The sequence below is a fragment of the Geotrypetes seraphini genome, chromosome 9, assembly GCF_902459505.1.
Source record: "Geotrypetes seraphini chromosome 9, aGeoSer1.1, whole genome shotgun sequence".
NCBI classification, from domain to species: domain Eukaryota; kingdom Metazoa; phylum Chordata; class Amphibia; order Gymnophiona; family Dermophiidae; genus Geotrypetes; species Geotrypetes seraphini.
The window spans coordinates 160,718,285-160,739,501 of NC_047092.1; the positions used below are offsets into that span (position 1 = coordinate 160,718,285).

Consider the following 21,217-nt stretch of genomic DNA (forward strand, 5'->3'; position numbering starts at 1 on the left):
ATTGGTGGACCGAAAATATGAAAGAAGCGTTTAAGTAGAAAAGGAGGTATAGATTCGGTCTTAGAACCTTTTATATTAATGGAATTTATGATAGATTTTAATTCTGTTAGACTGGGAATGTTGAAGGAGGAGCATCTTGAAGAGAATGAAATATCCTCGGTAGTTGTTAAGCTTGAATTGGAGGTTAAATTAGTTATGAAGGCTGATCTAATGTCATCTATCTTTTTAATGAAATATAGCGCAAGATCATTGGCTGTGAGATTAATCTCAGTGTTTAGGTTTTGTTGCTTATTAGAATGAAGAATTGTTTTAATTATTTGGTATAAAGAAGAGGAATTTGTAGCTTTTTGAATTAAACCTGAAAAATATTTAGTTTTTGCTTGATTTATCTTTGTTCTGTAAAAATTGGAATGAGTTTTGAATGATTCATAATTCGGTGTTGATTTAACTTTCCTCCATTTACGTTCGTGAGATCTTAATTGTCGCTTGATAAGTTTAAGTTCTGCTGTGTACCAAGGGTTAAAACTTTTTTTTGCTGAAATAATTTTTGTCTGTTGTGGCGCTACTTTGTCTAGTAAATGTAATGTGTTTTTGGTCCACAATTGTATTGAATTTTCAAGAGATAAGGATCCTAAATCAAAAAAGTCTAATGGAAGAGCATCCGAAATTATGTCTGATGAAAGGTTGTGAAAATCTCTAAATTTGATAACTTTTTTTGTAGGTAATTGGGAATTTGGATTGTTTAATTTATACAAAATTGATAATAGATAGTGATCAGACCAGGGAACTGGGTAACAGAACTTTAAAGAGCAATTCTCTATTGCTGTAGAGGGAATGATGACCATGTCAATTGTGTGTCCAAGATTGTGTGTAGGCTCAGTTATTAAAGGATGTAGGTCGAGATGATTAATGTAAGAAAGAATAGTTTTAGTTTGATGATCAGTAATATCATCAAAATGAATATTAAAATCACCGAGTATTAGAGGGTTTATAGTAGAGGAACCAAAATCAAATAGGAGAGATTGTAATTCAGATAGATTTGTGCTATTTATTGGAGGAGGCAAATAAAGAAGTAAAGCGTCAAGTTTAGGTTTAGTTTGGAAAGAGAATTGAAGAAATTCAATAGGAGAATTAATGGGAGAATGATCCATTTCTTTTAATAAAGATGTTCGGAAAATAACTGCTAGACCGCCGCCCCGTTTATGAAGGCGATGATTGAAGAAATAAGAATATCCCCAACGGGGCCCCCCTTACTATGACAGTGTCGGTGAGGTAAATGTTTCAAAGCTCACAGGAATTCCATGAGTGTTGGTGCATTTACCTTTCCGAACCATGGTAGAAACCTCTACCACAGCTTTGTAAAAGCCAACATGTGTGTTAAATACATTGTAGATAAAAAGCACTGCTTGTAGCTCCCCATATTTAAGTGATGCAAATAGTACTGAATTATCTTGCTGTACTAACATATGGCAAAGTCCAGTCCCTGCTCATTCTTTACCTATTCTCCACCCTGTTTTGCTTTAGACGTCAACAATAAAGCATATAATCTAATCTGATCTAATCCTTAGGTTTGTATACCGCATCATCTCCACGTTCGTAGAGCTCGACGCGGTTTACAGTAGGAGAAATAGGAAGGAACTACAACAGAGGGTTAGAGGTAGAAGTGTGAAGAAAATTTAGAGGACTTGGGATGCCAACATATAAGAGTTTCCTTGATTCCTAAGTTGGAGGGAGACTTACATTTTTTGAGAAAAGCCAGGTTTTCAGATGTTTGCGGAAAACTTGGAGAGAGCTCAAGTTCCGAAGAGGGGAGGTAAAGTTGTTCCAGAGCTCAGTTATTTTGAAGTGGAGGGAGGTCCCTAGCTTTCCTGTGTGGGAAATGCCTTTTAGCGAGGGGAAGGATAGTTTTAATTTGTGGGAGGATCTGGTGGTATTAGGGTTTGAGGAATTCCAAGAAAGAGGGATAAAGGGATATATAAAAAGATATAAAAGAAACAATTCTCACAAAAACATGCCCATTTTCTTTGTGCGTGAGTTATAATGCTTCATTCATGTCATAATACATTTCTGAATTTTTTTTCAAGAATATATAAAACATCGCCAAAGCACTCAATATTTGTTTAAATACATTTTAATAGTAGTTTCAAAGGAAATGTATATATAAGTTATCATGGACAAGAAATAACTAACAAATGAAAATCTTTAATTAAAAGAAAAAAACAGCTAATTCTCAAACACAAAGGTCCACTGTTTCACAAGAGAGGTCATAAAATAAAGAAAACAAAGTGCATTTGTACACGACAGGCAGCAGATTTGGTTAAATTTGTAATTATTGCCATAATATGCAGAACGAAATATTTCGCTAGGGAAAAGTTGCCTCTCTTATTTAATGATCAGTGTCCATGAACAGGATTAATCTGAGTTCACAGAAAGATCACATCCACAATAATAATTTTCATTAATGACCATTTAAATAGCTGTGTTATTTCTATGTCTGAGACAACCAAGGTTCTCAGTTATCATTGCCTCAGCTTTAAGCAGCTGCCTAAGAGGATTTGTTTAGGATTTAGAAGATATTTGACAAGAGGTTTTGTAAAGTACATTCTTCTGTGGGTCTTCATGATAACCCTAGACAGCCCTTCAGACTATAAGCAGCTCAGTGGAAGGAGACAGACGCAACATTGGGCTTGTTTAAGTATCTTATGTGTCAGTGGTAAAATGTTTTTCTCCAGACTTATTTGAGCACACTTTACAAAATATTGTGGAGTCGCATTAACCATCTCAAGATAAATTTCCCCAAATGCCTTTGCTGTGCCTATCACTGTTAAGTAACAAGAATAGAGTTCATTTTCAAAACGGTTTCGTTGTAATGAGAAACCAACTTTAAATCTTAAACCACAGTACCAAATGGTGTCAGGTCAAAAGCGCGCCGGGGCAAAGGCGTGCGCAGACAATTGAGCGCAGCGCGGAGGCGCACCGCAGAAAATTACTGTTTTTAGGGCTCCGACCGGGGGGTCGTGGGGGGAATCCCCCCACTTTACTTAATAGAGATTGCGCCGCGTTGTGGGGGCGTTGTGGGGGGTTTGGGGGGCTGTAACCCCCACATTTTACTGAAAACTTCATTTTTTCCCTGTTTTTAGAGAAAAAGTTAAGTTTACAGTAAAATATGGAGGGTTACAACCCCCCAAACCCCCCACAACGCCGGCGCGATCTCTAATAAGTAAACCGGGGGGGGGCTTCCCAACAAAAACCCCCGTCGGAGCCCCTAAAAACTGTAATTTTCTTCGGCGCGCGCCTCCGTCTTGCACTCAGTTGTCGGCATGCGCCTTTGTCTTTCGCGGGGTTGTCTATGAACCGTACCAAACACTCTTTATAACTTCTTGCAAGATCTTCAGAAATGCTTACCACGAGCTCTTAATTATGCTCCACGAGATGTAATGCACTCAATTTGTCATTTGATCGAGCAAATTTTTTAAAATAAATATTTCCATTCTCAACTAATGAATTTTTTTTAAGTGAAGCGAATATCACTTGTATAACAAGTTATACAAACGATATTCACTTCACTTTAAAATATTCATTAGTTGAGAATGGAAATATTTATTTTAAAAAATTTGCTCGATCAAATGACGAATTGAGGTGTCCTTTTACTAAGGCACGCTAGCAGTTTTAGCGCTTGCTAAACGTTAATGCGTCCATAGACTATAATGGATGCATTAGCGTTTAGCACGCACTAATATTTAGTGTGCACTAAAACAGCTAGCACACCTTAGTAAAAGGACCCCTGAGTATATTACATCTCGTGGAGCATAATTGAAAGCCCATGGGAAGCACTTCTGAGGATCTCGCAAGAAGATATAGGGCTCCTTTTATCATGGTGCGCTAGCGGGGTTAGCACGTCGGACATTTCATCACGCGCTAACTCCCGCGGCAAGCCATAAAACTAAAGCCTCGTCAATGGAGGCGTTAGCAAGTAGCACGGCGGGCGGTTTAACGCGCGGTATTCCGCGTGTTAATCCCCTACTGCAGCTTGATAAAAGGACCCCATAAATTGTATGAGACTGTTTGGTACTGTGGTCTAAGATTTCAAGTTGGTTCACTGTGCCTATGGCATAAGCAACAACTACATGTTCTAAATATAACAAAGTATAATCACTTATGATTGCTTCTTTAAAAACTTTTTAAAATTGGCTTATTTATAATTCCCAAATATTGGCAGCTTGCAAATATGTCTCTCCAGTGTCCCGGCTCTCCATTGTGTAATGGATAAAAATCATCTTAAAGAAAGAATTTAACTTATTATACAGCACTATTTTTGCTACTACTGAACCCCCTATAGGTAAGAAGCTTAAGTTCACCCAAGGCCACTTCTGGACGAAACCATGCCCAAGCCCAGCCTTAGGCGAGCTTAAGGGTCTCTATGTGTCTCCCTCAACCGCAACAGATACCTACAGTGTAGGTGGCCTGCCTCGGGTGTTTTTTTAAAAAAACACGCATCCTGATTGGCTGATTAGACAGTGGTAGGATGCTTTCCATCACCTACAATTAGGCGCTGTTTATAGAATTTGGCCCTTACTGCCTACATAATGGGTAGCTGTAGGGGCTCATGGCAAAATTAGGACATTGCCATTAATGAAAAAAAAAAAAAAAGAAAATTCGGTTATTTCACTCCAACAGTAAAAATGACCTTAGTGTATGGGAAAGACCCACATAAAGGCATACTATGGCCACTTCACCGCAAGGCCAAGGAAAGTGCAATGGCAGGTCAGTGGCATCCCAGAAATTAGCCATCATCAATGTTCCCTCTAAACTGAGTGGAAGTCCTCTACCTTCAGTCCTGCCAGTGGGGGGTGCTGGTTCAGTTTCATTATCACATTTTTAATAGTGAGGGACAAGGCAAGCTCTGTCAGACACCAGGGAACCTGCCTGTCCCTAGTGATTGAAAACACAATATTGAAGCATCACCCCCTATTGGTAGCAAAGCAATTGGAGGACACCCGCTCAGCTGAAAGGGAATAGTGGCCATGATATTATAGAATACTTACATTTGTATGTCCAACTGCTATCAGTTAGGCACAAGTATTAATACCAAGTTTTAGTAGGTGTATGTCCTCACGCCCAAAGTTGAGCGTGGGAATCCAAACTAAGCACTATTTTATATTAGCGTTACGTGGCCTTTTCTTAATGGTGCTAACTTTAGGCCTCATTTGCTGAATCTGGACCTATTTGGTTGGCTGATCTTCCCGCTTGCTGACAGAGAATTTGTGGTAGTCTAACCAAAATGAAAAGCTGATCTTCTGTTATGCAACAAATATTGCTTCATAGGCAGCAGAATGCTATTTTGTTTGGGGGGGGGGGAGCCCAAGGGCTCCGCTCAGCAGAATCCTGCAGCACAGCCTGTCACCAGCTCCCGATTTCCCTCTCCTCCCGGCGCTGTACTTGTAAACCTTAGGGCAGCCGCCGCACAGTGTCAACAAGGGTTCATAGACAAAATCGCGCGAGACAACGGTGCGCCGACAACTGAGCGCAGACAACTGAGCGCAAGGTTGATGGCGCGCCGAAGAAAAGCACTATTTTAAAAGGTTCCGACAGGGGGTGTTGGTGGGGAACCCCCCTATTTTACTTAACAGATATCGTGCTGGCATTGTGAAGAGTTTGGGGGGTTGTAACCCCCCTCATTATACTTGAAACCGAACTTTTTGCCTGTTTTTTAGGGAAAAAGTTCAGTTTTAAGTATAATGAGGGGGGTTACAACCCCCCAAACCCCCCCACAACGCCAGCGCAATGTCTGTTAAGTAAAGTGGGGGGGTTCCCCCCACACCCCCCGTCGGAGCCCTTTAAAATAGTGCTTTTCTTCGGCGCGCCGTCAACCTTGCGCTCAGTTGTCTGTGCTCAGTTGTCAGCGCGCCGTTGTCTCACGCGATTTAGTCCATCACCGTCAACAAGCAGGCCTGCCCCCGGAAGTAGAATGAAGGATTCCGGGGCAAGTCTGCTCATTGACACTGTGGGGCAGCTGCCCAAAGATTTAAAACTACAGCGCGGGGGGGGGGCGAGATGGGTGGGCGTGAATTGACCAGCGACCACCAATCTTTGGGGAGGCCTTGGCTCCTGTGGCCTCCCTCGTTCTGACGCCCATGTATTGCTTTACCTTTCTTACTAAGTTTTCTAATTTTATATGTAAATGTCAGACTAATCATAATGAATTAACTTTAGAGGCTCGCTATAATGAACTGTACTCTTAGCTATCCAAAACTGAATGATTATATACAGTGGTGCCTCGCATAACGAACGCCTCGCACAGCGAACGCTGCACACAACGAACTTCATGTCATGATTCATACAACGAACTTCGTTTCACACAACGAAGTCGCCCGAGCTTCCACGATCGCTGCCGATGTATTGAATCCTTCCGCGCAGGCACTGCAGGCAGTCATTAGTCACTGCGCTTAACGCGTTTCACATAACGAACTTTTCGCATAACAAACTTGCTCCTGGAACGAATTAAGTTCGTTGTGTGAGGCACCACTGTACTTGGCATCTGATTTGGTAACACCTAGTGACAAAACAAATATTTGGTGGGCAAATATTTGTTCCACGTATAAATATGAGAGAATGAATGCGGAGTGTTTGGGGTCTAGTATGATATTCAATAAGGTGTGGAGCCCATTGAATGCATTGAATTGCAATGAATGCCAGGCATTTCCCTTTTTACAGATTCCGTACACATCCAGGGGGGGTGGGGTGGGGGGAGGGGAATGTATTATTGCAATATCTATAATATTGCAATAATATATGCATATGCAGTGTAATAGTTATGTGAGGAAAGGAGGGAGAAAAGGATTGGTAATGTATTAATTTTGTGTATTTTAAGTGTGTTATGTATATTTAATATATTTGTATTGCACTGCCAAAATTTGAAAATCAATAAAGAATTTAAAAAAAAAAAAAAAAAAAAGGGAAATGCAGAAGACACCGACCTGAAACATTTGCCTGACTTTTCTTCGTGGCAGATTCACGTTCAGTTTATGCATCAACTGGTAGATTTCTTCAATATTCAACAAGCCATCTCTGTTCTTGTCAGCTTCCTCAAAGGTCTGCTTCACCCATGTGCAGATATGTTAAGGAGACGTTGCACCACTCAACGGTGTCAATTCTATTTAGACTCCGCCTTCCGCGTCTTTGCTTCTTTTCTTAAATTTCTTGTTAAATCAATAGAGAAGTATCTGGGAATATTTTGGAGGGGGGGTTATTGTTGCTGTTTGTTTCTGTGGGGGGGGTTTAGACCCATTTGCTTTTTTTTTTTTTTTTTTGCATTTCTGATCTGAAGAAGAAGGGTGTACCTTCGATAGCTAATCATAAACTACATGAAAGGCTTCTTTTATGGTAACGTCTGTTGCTGCGATAATCGCTCCGAAGTCCACAGAGATTTAATGGGTGTGGATGAATTGCTACACACCAGCCGCTACCACAGCTTTGTAAAAGGAGGGGGGGCGGGGTAAGTTAGTCCAATAAAAAAGATATTCTTTTTTTCCCCTCATGTTTTTCTTTTATTTCTATATATTACCTTGCATTTTTATACAATTATATGGCTATAGCTAGCACCTCAGGGTATTTCATCTGCAAAACCACTACTGGTGAGTTATATTAATTATGCACCGGATTTATCATTGCATTAAGGAACTGGAATTAAAAAGCTCTTGATTAAATGAATCTTGTATCTCATTATCATTCTGATCTTCTCCCGGTTGAAATATGATCTTACCTTATCTGGTTGTTTCATCCCATTTTCCTAGTTATTTTTCATTACCACTGCTTTTCTGGTTGCTCAGCTTTCGTTCTTTTATGGACAAATTTCATGCAATTTTTTGTTCAATATAGGCTGGACAAGGAGACCTAAAAAGCTGACTGTCCAGGCCAGGCATGTCTAACCTTTTTCTATCAGGGGCTCACACCTTATATGTTTTAATATTTTGTCAAATAGTGCCAATACAACAGTGAATCATCCCCTTCCCAGTTTTCACCCAGTTTGTCTCACTCATGTATCATCCCCATCCTTCATCCAGTTTCCTTTCACTAACCTGGTTTCAGCTGCAGAAGAAACCTTAGGATTCTTGCTTCCCCACCACAACTTGGTTTTATGCAAGCTTGAGCCATGAAACACAAGATGTTCAGATTGCTCTCGTGGTTTCAATTCTCATGAGATCAACCTGAATTTCTGGCACTGCATGGTTCATGTTTAAAACACTTGGCATGCCGGGTTCTGGCCCACGGGCCATAGGTTGGACAAGTCTGGTCTAGACTAGACGTTCCCAACCCTGTCGTGGAGGACCACCAGGCCAATTGGGTTTTCAGGCTAGCCCTAATGAATATGCATGAGAGAGATTTGCATATAATGGAAGTGACAGGCATGCAAATCTGCTCCATGCATATTCACTAGGGCTAGCCTGAAAACCCGATTGGCCTGGTGGTCCTCCAGAACAGGGTTGGGAACCACTGGTCTAGACAACAGCCACACTATTTTTGTCAGAATAAAAAATAATCTGGCCAGCTTTGAAATGGCTCTGCTAAGTCTACTCACCCCAGTCATATATGCCAAGTTCTCACTTTCTCCATTCCTATCTCCACCATTCTTTCTCATCCAGCCCCCAGTCTTCAGTTGTTGCGTTCTTTATCCATTCCAAGTCTAACCACCTAGTCCCCATGCTGCCCCCTTCAAATGCATCAAGTGTGCTGTTATTCCCTGCTGTCACTCCAGTCTTTTAGCCACAGCTCCTGCTCTTCTATTATGAATTGACCTGTATGCTCTAAGTCACTGTCTTGCAAACTTTTCAAAGCCACGGCTTGAGGGCATCTGGAAATTTGCAGACATTGCCGCAATGCATCACGTGAAGTCATCACGTAGACATCCGCACATGCACAAAGGCTCTCCAGACGGGGCCCTGAGCCACCAGTGTAGGGGGGGAGTGCTGGAAGAGAAGAGAGGAGAGACACTGGTACTGTCTGACTGCCCACAGGATGTGCCTCTTGCCATGAGAGGCATGTCCTGTAGGAAGTCAGCCGTTGAAAGTGCCTCTCCTCCGTGGCGTCTTGCAGCACACCCGGAATCTCACCACGGCACACAGTTTGCAATACACTGCTCTAAATGTTCACCCTGCCCCTGATCTCGCAGAACTGGGACAGTTTTCATACCCCAGGTTTACCCCCTGCCTTCTCTAGCAGAGCTGACCAGCAGGAGAAGCATGCCTCACACAACCTTAACTTCCTGGGACAACTCTTATGGTATGAGATCTACAGGAATCCACATGGTTCATGAAATGGACACTCCATGGAGGGTGCTGGCTGTGTAGGGGAGGAGGACATCATATTCATCTATTACACAGGCCAAGGCATTTTTGCCAAGCAGCAAAAAGGTGCTGGTATATAGCATATCAGCATTTACTGCCTGAAAAAGCCCTGCCAAAATTTACAATTTTACAAAGCATAAATGTTAAGATTAACAAGACTTTTCTTTTTATAAATCTTGGACTTTAAGATTGAAAATTCCAAAGATAATTTTATATCCTTGATCCTAAGGAAAAGACCAATTAGATCTAGAAAGAAAATATAATATTCTGAAAAGGATATTGATCATGAGTTCTTTGTCTTTTAGCAAGTGAATCTTCATCACTAATTCCAGCCATCAAATATTTTAGCCCTGTAATCCAAGTTCGAGCTTCTTCTGGATTAGAAGTAATCACATCAAGAGACTCCATATGCTTCCCATGGTATATAGTGAAGCAGCAACTAGGGTCAAAGTTCCCTTCAGCATGGCGATAGAATATTTCTGATTGTCGGCCTTCAGTAACTTTGTAAATTGAATCGATGATAACTAGAAGAAAAAAAAATAGAGTTGTAAGTACCAGGCAACTCTATACCTGGTACTGACAAATGGTGACAGAATTACTGGAGTTAAAACAGAAGATAATCTAATTTTAAATGATTCTCATACAATGTAGTTCAATAAACACAAATAGAACCAAGCCATACTAAAATAAGGGAGGGCTGACGCCAGGAAGTGTATCAATATAGTAACATAGTAAATGACAGCAGATAAAAACCCGAGTGGTCCATCCAGTCTGCCCAACCATACATATTCCATAAATTAATTTAGTTTAAATGGTCCTTTTTCTTAGATATTCCTGGGCCAGAACCCAGAGCACTGCCCAGTTGTGTGCTTAGGTTCCATCTACTAGAGTCTCCATCAAAGCTCACTCCAGCCCATCTTAACCATCCCAGCCATCAAAACTCTCCCCAGCCCGTCCTCAACTAATAGTCCATAAACGGGACACAGGCCGTGCAAGCCTGCCCAGTACTGGCCTTAGTTCCTTCAATGTATACTCATTATTTTCTGATTAGAAATCCTCTGTGTTCATCTCACACTAGATGAAGCCTCATTAATTTAAAGGGATTTCAAAAGACAAAGAGGAAATATATATAGCAATAAAAGAAGCAAGAATATGTCAGGATTGTTGGCAAGAATGAAGGAAGAGATCATTAAGCTTCAGTAAGGAAGTAAGAGAAAGAGCAAAAGAAGTAGCATTCAAGATATGCAACCACACATAGGAGATGGATAAGCAAAACTATCAGAAGAAACAAAGGGAGGCAGAAGAGAAATAAGACGGACATAAGCTCAGATAGTTCAATATATTAAGCCAATGTTTATTGGTACATTGCATACTGCCTTTCAGAACATAGCAATCAAAGAGGTTTACAAAAACACAAATTAATATGGAAAAGGAAAAGAACATCAGTCATAATGATAGGACAAAATAGGAAGAGAGTAAGAAGATAACAATATAAGGAGATAGTCACCTAATAGAGGAGAGTGAAAAGAAAGTGCAGCTCCATTGACCATGCTAAACCACTGCTGCTGCCCCTCTGTCTTCTTCACTCTTTTGCCAGGGTCTCCTGTCCATTTGATTTTTTTTTTTCTCTCTTTATATGTCCATCATCCATCTCCCTTTTTTGTGTACCTATCTTTCCCCGTGTTCAGAATCTCCCCCTCTCTGTCCCTGTCTTTAACCAAGTTCAGCATTACAAATCTCTCTGCGGGTATTCAATAAGTGAAATCTTATTGAAAATCAAGCTCAAGCTGACTGGTTCTTGAAACTGAGTGGAAAGAAGAAAAGTGAGGAATGGAACAGCCTCATCTACATATCATAACCTTAAAATATGAATTAAAACAAAGCAAGAGTTACTTTTAGCCTTCTCGCTTTTTCTGGATGGGCGCCATCTGATGCAGGTTCGATGCTCATCCAGGTAAAACAGACGCACTAGCCCTTTTGTTCCACTCTTCAGTTTGATCATCTGAGTCCCAGACTGCATTACACTCATGCATCTTTCAACTGCAAAGAAAATTAGAGCAAAATTTAATTAAATGAGCCTGTATCAAATATACATAAAAGACTTAGGGCTCCTTTTACTAATTTTTTGTTAACGTGTGTGAAATGTTCTTATTACCCCTTTTTTTATATTTGTAATTCGCTTTGAAACTATGTTATAAGCATTTGCATCAAATTTTAATAAACATGAAACATGACTGCCTTAAAATAAATCAATCAAAGTAAAGGCACTGAAAGATTGTCTCAGCCATCTCAATAAAAAAGCTGACTGAAGAACTTAGTTAAATATGAATCTAACCAAAAAGGACAGGAAAACCTCTCAAAATGATTGCATGGGTTAATCCCACCATTTTCCTCCAGTATTAATAGCTATCATGCATAAGCCAGCACTGAACCTGTAACCTTCAAACTAGAAGGCAATCATCTTCTAGGAAGAACAATTCTGCATCCTAAGAACATGCTACCGTGAATCCATTCCTATGTATCTATGTCTTATTTCTGGTAAACCAACTCAGCATAGGCTTGAACATTTCTGCTCTACCTCTAGGCCTGCTTCTGTTGCTTCAGTGTTGTTTTTGTCCATTTGTACCCTAAAAAAAATTATATAAAACCTAATGAAAATTTGTAAAATAAGAAACAAAACAAAATGAAAAAGCCTTACAGGGAACTAAGCAAAATGAAATATATTTGCCTGCACATTCTTTTGTGATTGTTTTATGTTTAAATTTCTTGTTTTCATTTTGATATATTTTATATTGTAATTTATTGAAGAGGAAGCCAAAAAAAGGCCTCAACGACGAGTGAAGCAATGGAGTCGTGAGGATAAAGATGCCAAATAATCACTATGGATAAAACGCTGGTGAAAAGTTTGAAGGAACAGCAACTGAACAAGTGTTCAAAGCAAGCGAAGCTAAGGGTCACGAGTAAGCCTCAGCTTCGCTTTGGACACTTATTCAGTTGCTGTTCCTTCAGACTTTTCACCAGCGTTTTATCCATAGTCTCTGTGTGTACTGTGTCAACTCTTCAAGACTCTTGATAAAGGCACAGATGCCGAAACACTGCTAGTGTCGAGTCTTTGAGCTTTTTTATCAATAAAGTGACTCTAGAACAGTATACACATGGCTGATTACTTGACATCTTATCCTCATGAATTAATCAATAGGTTTAATTAGCGCTAATAATTGGCAATTAGCACCTCATAATTGACATTGATTGGCCTTCATTGGATGATAGGTGAACTACTGCTGCTGGTGGTGATGGTAACAATGCATGCAAAGCCACTTCTGGGTTTCCTCATAATCCTATGAGCAGCAATCCATCTGCTGCCCCTTCATTTTTTTTCTCCCTTTTTATGCTGATTTTTTTTTTTTTTTTTAAATTGGTTGTAATTCCTTTTTCTTTGTGCTTTGATATTGCTGTTATTTATTTTTGTGTGTGTGAACCACTGTGATTTCTATTTTGAAATTAAACTACACTAAAGAGCTCAAGGTCATTTGCAGCCAATGGAGATGTAGCCTCATGACTGAATACACCACAATTGGCCAGACTGGGTACCAAGAGACAATGGCAGAATTGGACGCTACAGCCTGCTCAGCAAGTGATGGCATGCATGATGAATCCAAGTCTAACTTTGTCTAAGTAGGAAGAACTAACGAAGAGGGGCCTTGCAATCTTGCAAAGTTTGCAAGATGGGCTCCTGTTCAACAATTTTTTTTTTCTCCAATCCAAAAATGACACAAACGAAGAAAATTTTAATTTCCTTTCCATTTTATCATATATCTTAAAAGCATTTAATTCATGCAAAAAGACAATGCAATAAAAACCACACAAGTATAATACAAAATGAAGCAAAATATGAAAATGTCCGCCATGCACACCCATATTTCATGTATGGTTCACCTCTCCTATAATAAAGTCTTGGAAATGGCTACCACAAGTAGAAATGCCAATAACTACTGATGAAGATGATGCTACCACCATTAATGCTTCACCTCCAAGCCTGTCCTCTGAACCTTTTTACATTTGTAATCCACTTTGTATACCCTGTTGATTGAAAATACAAATGCATGTTTTTAAAATCATATTTTAACCTACGGAGCTTCAAGTAACACCCACTCAGTTCCAGTCCCATTGCTATAATTAAGAAGCTCTCAGGCTATTTCTGGATGCTTTAAGAAGATTTTGGGGAACCACTATCACCTAAAACTGCTTACCGTATATACTCGAATATACACTGAGATTTTTGGGCCATAAAAATGGGGGTCTCGATTTATATTTGGGTCAGTACTGACCCACCCCCCTCCCGAACCTGTTGAAGGCTTCTGCCGGGCCTGCCGTGAGACCTGGTGGGCCAGCGGTGGGCCAGGACAGCAGGAATTCCATCCCGTTTCCTGTTCCAGCCAATTTTAAGAATTTTTACCTCCCTCTTGCCTCCCCCGCTTACCTTTAGAATTGCTGGTGGTCCTGCGGTGACCGTGGCAGAAGTGACCTTCCTTCGCTCCTGGCCATGCAGAATCACTAGCTGATTGGCTACCGCGAGAACTGAGACAAAGGTGGGAGGGATTCCTACTGTCCCAGCCCACCGCTAGACCACCAAGATTTACAGCAGGCCCAATGAAGGCCTGCAAGGCATTGGGAGGAAGGAGGGACATTGTACAGAACTGGGCAGGGAGGGAGGGGGGCTGGCAGGTACAGAGCCTGGCAGGGCAAGGCAAGGCACTTGAATATTAACACACACACACACCCTGGTTTATATTACAGTCAATCTTTTTTCCTCCTTTTTGGGGGGAAAAAAGTTACCTTGGTTTATATTTGGGTCAGTTTATATTCGAGTATATATGGTATTTATACCACTATCTACCATTATTTCTAATCTGCCTCCTGTTCTAAAATGTTTTATTTGCCTGCCACGTACAGATATAAGCAAGCCCCCAATATATTGCATAAGTCCTTGTTCCCAGAAACAAATTAATACTCTATTAAATCAAGGCCATCTTCATTTACATCACATCAGCTAGTTCAGTGCTTTGAAACTATAATCTGTTCACTGAAATTAAAGCCTCTATGGAGTGGTAATTCCTGAATGGCCGAAAACTGAACAAATAAAACAACTGTATGGGAATATACAAACCCTTTGTGGTCTCTAAATTAGAGAATGTTGCAAAGATTTTAATAGTGTTCCACTGGGTTATAAATTGAGTGAGTCTGATATGGTACCCAAAGGAAATGTGTTATCAAATAAGATCTTTAATATCCTTTGAAAAAATATATTTTTTCATTAACTATGCTTTATTAACTGCATGAAACATAGCAGAAAAAGTAGAATATAAATGGCTTTCTCTTTTAGAACCTGATTTTTCTTTTTAAATCTTGGCATAGTTGCAAAATAACTTTGCATACGGCAGACTCTTCCTAATCTTTGGGCATGTAGCTCAAATGGAAACTATTCCAATGGGAATGCCATTCACAGCTAGCCAGAATATTTCTTCCAAACTGTAGTTCCTTCCCCTCTAAGACCTAACCCAACTATCTCTGCAATAGTTCTCTACTTCAGATGCATGAATTGTGATTCTTTACACATCTCAACACAACTCTTCCAACCGAACCACCAAGTAGGTTCTGCTGTTGTGATGAAAGTTGACTTCCTTTCATTGTAATGTAATGTAATGTAATTTATTTCTTATATACCGCTACATCCGTTAGGTTCTAAGCGGTTTACAGAAAATATTAAGATTAGAAATAAGAAAGGTACTTGAAAAATTCCCTTACTGTCCCGAAGGCTCACAATCTAACTAAAGTACCTGGAGGGTAATAGAGAAGTGAAAAGTAGAGTTAGAGGAAAAATAAAAATAAAATAAACATTTTAATAAGACAGCATTGATCTAAATACTTTGGAAGGTAGAAGAGAGGAGAGAAAGGAATAGAAGCAGAAGGGGGAGCCGTTGAACAGTAGAATTCTGCAGCATCCACTATCTCCTCCTCTCCCTATTGGCTAAGGCTCTTAACATTTGCATATCTTCTTCCCATTGGCTAAGGCTCTTTGCCTGCATTGTGATGTCATAGAGCTTTATGGTTATAGAAACCTAGAAACATGATGGCAGATGAAGGCCAAATGGTCCATGTAATGTAATGTAATTTATTTCTTATATACCGCTACATCCGTTAGGTTCTAAGCGGTTTACAGAAAATATTAAGATTAGAAATAAGAAAGGTACTTGAAAAATTCCCTTACTGTCCCGAAGGCTCACAATCTAACTAAAGTACCTGGAGGGTAATAGAGAAGTGAAAAGTAGAGTTAGAGGAAAAATAAAAATAAAATAAACATTTTAACAAGACAGCATTGATCTAAATAATTTGGAAGATTGGAGATCCAATGCTGCTTCTGCAGCATCACAAATAAATATAAATGTTTCTTCTGTTAGGGTCTATTTACTAAGATGCAGTTGCATACTTTAATAGCTATGTAGAGAATGACACGAGGACAAATTTGTCCCTGTCCCCACAGGATATGTCTCCGTTTCATCCCTGCAAGCTCTGTCCTCAACTGCAAAAGTCTCAAACACTTTAAAATCATAAGTGTTTGAGGCTTGTGCAGATGAGGACAGAGCTGGAAGGGCCTGGGCAGAGACAGAGACAGGGACAGAACCCGTGAGGACAGTTAGGGGATGGAGATAGATCCCATGGGGTTAGCAGCGGGGCAGGAGCGCGGAAAGCTCGCTTCTGCTCGCTACACCTCTGGACCACCAGGGATTCCAGCAAGCAGTTCTCCATTGCTGCTTGGTCTTCTTTTCAACTCGACAGATTCTAGATCCTCTACAATCTGCGTTTCGCCCCCAACACTCCACAAAGACTGCCCTCACTAAAGTCTACAGGGACTTGTTCATGGCCAGATCTAAGGGCCTTTACTCGATCCTCATCTTTCTTGACCTGTCTGCTTCCTTTGATACTGTTAATCGCAGATTACTCCTTGATACACTGTCCTCGTTTGGATTCCGTGAATCTTTCCTCTCCTGGTTTGCCTCCTACCTCTCCCAAACCACCTTTAGTGTACGTGTTGGTGGGTCCTTTTCTGCTGATACCCCGCTAGCAGTTGGCATACCCAGGGTTATGTCTTAGGACCTCTCTACACCTTTCCTTGGTGCTTCCAGTATCATCTATATGCTGATGACTCCCAGATCTACCTCTCTACACACAAAATTCCATTTAAAGTCCAAGAAAAAGTCTCTGCCTGTTTGGCTGTTATTGCTGCCTGGATGTCCTGCCGTCATCTGAAACTAAATATGTCCAAGACTGAGCTGCTCCTCTTTCCTCCTAAACCCTCTGCTCCTCCTCCTCTTTTCTCCATCTCAGTAAATAATAGTCATTGTTCCAATCTCCTCTGTTTGCAACTTTGGAGTCATCTTCAATTCCAACCTCTCATTTTCTATGCACATCCAACAAGTTGCTAAAACCTATTGCTTCTATCTCTTCAATATCACCAAAATTCACCCCTTTCTCTCTAGGCACACTACCCAGACCCTTGTACACATTCTCGTAACCTCACACTTAGATTACTACAATCTACTTCGAACTGGTCTCCCGCCGTGTCACCTCTCCCCCTTGCAATCTGTGCAAAACTCTGCTGTATGACTCATCTTCTTCCAACCTCGATACACTCATGTCACCCCTCTCCTTAAATCACTTCACTGGCTCCCTATCTGCAATCGCATACAGTTCAAGCTCCTATTGCTGACCTACAAGTGTGTTCATTCTGCTGCCCCTCAATATCTCTCTCCTCTCTTCTTTCTCCGGGTGGGCTACCTTAGGGGGGGGTGTCCGGCAGGAGGGACTGGGCATCTCTCTTGCCAGCAATCGTTCAGGGGTTGTCCATCAGGAGAGATTGGGCATCTCTCCTGCCAGCAATCATTGCAGGGGGTGGAGGGCTGTCCATCAGAAGAGATTGGCCAGCTTAGAGGCTGTCCGGCAGGAGAAACTGGGCATCCCTCCTGCTGCAATCTTTACGGGCGGCTTTGGGGATGTCTGCCAGGAGAGATTGGGCATCCCTCCTGCTGTAGTCTTTGTGGGGGGGGGGGGAGGTGAGTTCCCTGATTCTATAACCGGTGCTTATGACAGACACCGGTTAGAGAATTGTGCTATTAGGCGAAGGAGTGGCCCCTCCTACGCCTAAAAGGTCTTGGTTTGGGACTTGGGCGAATTTTTGGTCAGGAATATGTTTTAAAGATAGACATAGTGGTGGTCTGAACGTACAGGTAGGCCATTGTCGGAAAAAAGAAAAAAAAAATACACATTTTGGATGTTTTTTCTTGACCAACTTTGGGTGCCTAGTGCCTTAGGCCAAAAAGGGACTTAGACTTTTTTTGTTTTATTATCCCCTTCACTTGGTGAATCTATCCTTTAAGAAAATGGAAATAACCTGAAACTGGCCTGTGCTTCATTTCACTAGTTGACTGATAGCAAATAGTGTTCTCAGTGTAATCTTGTACGAGAGTTTACCTGCTGAAAAAATGTTGAAGTCGTTGACTTGAAAAGGCATTAGCCCATCAAACTGTTCTATGTAAAAGATAACAATTTACAAAAGGAAAACTGAGCCTGTTGTAATTCCTACCAGGTTTGTATGTGCATTGGGCCTTTTCATCTAAAAGCTCTCTGCACATCGGCAAAGCAATTTGTATTCCTTAGATCTTCAATGGCAACCCAGAGTGAAGAAGTATTCTTTAAAAAAATATTTAAATGCCCTTATTCTGGGGGTTTCACATGACAAATAGAGCTTATTTTGGGGGATGTCTTATTTTTTTCATGTACAACAATCATCTTTCCCTTCTTCTCCTCCACCCTAATTCTTCCTCTTTCCTTTCTACCCCCTCCCCACCATGTGTAGCATCATTCTATCCCTCCCTCCCATCCCCCTATGCAGCAAAACCTCACCCACCCTCCTACCGTGAGATTGACATACCTCCGCTCTGAGGCCTCATAAAACTGCAGCAGTTGCAGCGCTCTGAATGGGCTGTTTCGAGGCCTTCCCCGCCGGGGCCTTCCCTCTGCCGCATCACTAATGATGTTATCAATGATGCGGCAGAGGGAAGGCCCCAGAGGGGAAGGCCGTGAAGCAGCCCATTTAGAGCGCTGCTGCCGCCGCTGCTTTAGGAAGCCTCAGAGCGGAGGTATGTCAGGTCTCACTGGGTGGGGGGGTCACTGAATTGACGAGTCCATTTTTTTTCGGTGAATCAGGCAACACTAGTGTCAGGGATGGAGTCGGGGAATGTCGGGGACATTCAGGGGGGTGGCTTTGGGGGTCGATCTTAATTAGAGCTTATTTTGGGGGTAGGGCTTATATTAGGAACATCCTTAAAAATCATAGTAGGGCTTATTTTCAGGATAGGTCGTATTTTTAGGGAAACAGGGTATTACTACTACTATTTATCATCTCTAAAGCGTTGAAAGGCGTATTTACCCCCAGAAGCATCAGCTTTCTTAGGGACCCTTTCACCAAGCTGTGGTAGAAAATGGGTTTAGCATGTCATTACATGATTCATTCCTGTGCACTAAGGCCATTTTAATCAACACCCCCTCCCCCCAAATCAGCAGGAGGGATGCCCACTCCCTCCTGCTACCGGCCCCTGAACCCCAACACCACCTGAACCCCACAAACACCTCACCCAAGCATCCCTAACAGCCCACCCTGACACCCACAACACCTACCCCCCCATACCGTTAGAAGCAAGGCCAGTCAGAGGGATGCCTACTCCCTCTGGCCGGCAGACCAGCCTCTTCAAAATGACGGACCTTCCCCTTCACGGTGCATTCTGGAATGCAACGGGGGTGGGGGGCCTTGGGCCTCCTTCCAGGTGCTTCCCGGGATACTCTGAGAGTGACCTAAGACTCCGATTGGCCCAGATACCAAAGGAGTGCATTGAGGAAGCAGCGCATGGTAGCTGGACGTTAAAAAGATTGCTCCTGCCTTGCACCGCGGCATTGTATGAGGCAACCGGCAAAGATACGGTATTTACTGGGGGGAGGGCTGTATGCGAGGGGCAGTGATGTTTAGGCCACCCCCCATGTAGTTTTTAAACTCATAGATAAGTCACGGCTTGTAATATGGGGCGGCTTATCTAAGAGTTTTAAAAGCTAAATCTGCATTTCCTGCGGCCTATACATGGGGTGGCCTATACATAGGGAAATATGGTAATTAAACTCTGGAACTCATTGCTGGTGAATGTGGTGAAATCAGTTAGCTTAGCAGGGTTTAAAAAAGGTTTGAATAATTTTCTAAGAGAAGTCCATACGCCGTTATTGAGATGGGAAATCTACTACTTATTCCTAAAATAAGCAGCATAAAATCTGTTTTAGTACTTGGGATCTAGCTAGGTACTTGGGACCTGGGTTGGTCACTGGTGGAAACAGAATACTGGGCTTGATCGACTTCGGTCTGTCGGTCCACTGAACTGCGGTCTATATGCAAAGGAGGAGCTGTACTCCACATTCACACTGCAGATATGCCACGACTCTCCCAATCCAAAGATGGAGCTGCATTTAACTTTCAAAGGGTCAATCTGGAATTGTCCCCAGCCTCCAAAATGGAGACACATTCAAACTAGAGAATGACACGGTGACAAAATTCATCACCGTTCCCGTCACCGCGGATAACCGCGGGAAACCATTTTCATGTCATTCTTTAAGGAGAGAGAGAAGAATCAGAGTATGAATGGCCACAACCACTGACCCGCAAGCTTTGCTTTGAAGAATGCTGGTGTAGAAGGACTGAGGTTGAAACAGACACTACAGAATGACAGTCTCTGGTATCCAGAGCAGATATTGTGATGTCATAATGCCTCATTCCACCAGTGCCTAAGAGCCAATCACATCAGTGATGTCACAATGGCTTCATTATCCTTGGCTCACATAAGAATCAGAGTATGAATGGCCACAACCACTGACCCTCAAGCTTTGCTTTGAAGAATGCTGGTGTAGAAGGACCGAGGTTGAAATAGACACTAGAAAATGACATGGGATTATTTCCCGCGGTTATCCGCGGGGACGGGGACGGTGATGAATTTTGTCACCGTGTCATTCTCTAATTCAAACTACAGATGGTACATGAGTATCTGCAACTACGCTCCACCTTTAAAGCTGGGGCCCATTCCACAGTCAGATGACATATATGCAACAGCGCTCTACATCTCAACATTCTGTTGGGATATCTGAAGCTGCCCTCTCCGATTTTTTTTTTTTTAATTAGTGGGAGTGTGCGATGCAGTGGTTAGAGCTACAGCCTTGGCACCCTGAGGTTGTGGGTTTGAATCCCGCATGGCTCCTGGTGACCCCTGGGCAAGTCACTTAATCCCCACTGCCCCAGGTAATTAGAGTGGGAAGCAGCTGAGACAGTTAGGAAATAATGCTTGAGTACCTGAATAATTTGTAATCCACACAGAATATAAATTATTATATATATAAAAGATAGGCTCTGCATCTGTGGGTGCAAAGAGAAATAATGCCCGTGCCTAAAATGCTATTGTGTCACCTTGTGCCGGCCTATAAAGGAGGGGACAGCAAGGGGAGCAAAAACTGTCCCATATTAAGGGGCTAAAACATGGTTGTTATCCCCAGAGGCAAAAGGAAGATTGGAGCCGACTTCTGTGACAAGGTACGTAGGTCAAGACAATTGCCACACCATACTATGCACCCACAGCTTTCCAGAACAGGAAGGAGCTAACCATCAAAATAGGAGTCGTCTAAACTGAAAAAAGCCCTATTGGGTGGTATTGAAAGAGACATGGCATGACTTGTGAGAAAGAAAACATGGAAGGTTGCTATTATTGCTAAGGGCATGACCAAGAGGC

General features: G+C 41.8%; 1 protein-coding gene across 3 annotated transcripts in view; it reads right to left on the reverse strand.

Moving 5' to 3' along the window:
• The window catches only part of PLCH1 (phospholipase C eta 1), a 141,936-nt gene that overhangs the window by 70,824 nt on the left and 49,895 nt on the right, over positions 1-21,217 (reverse strand). For all 3 annotated transcript variants that reach the window (XM_033957584.1, XM_033957585.1, XM_033957582.1), the window contains exons 3-5: positions 11,238-11,384; positions 9,625-9,868; positions 6,978-7,107 (exon numbers count right to left, since the gene is read on the reverse strand). In XM_033957584.1, coding sequence (XP_033813475.1) covers positions 6,978-7,107; positions 9,625-9,868; positions 11,238-11,384 — 521 coding nt within the window. The remainder of the gene's footprint in view (positions 1-6,977; positions 7,108-9,624; positions 9,869-11,237; positions 11,385-21,217) is intronic.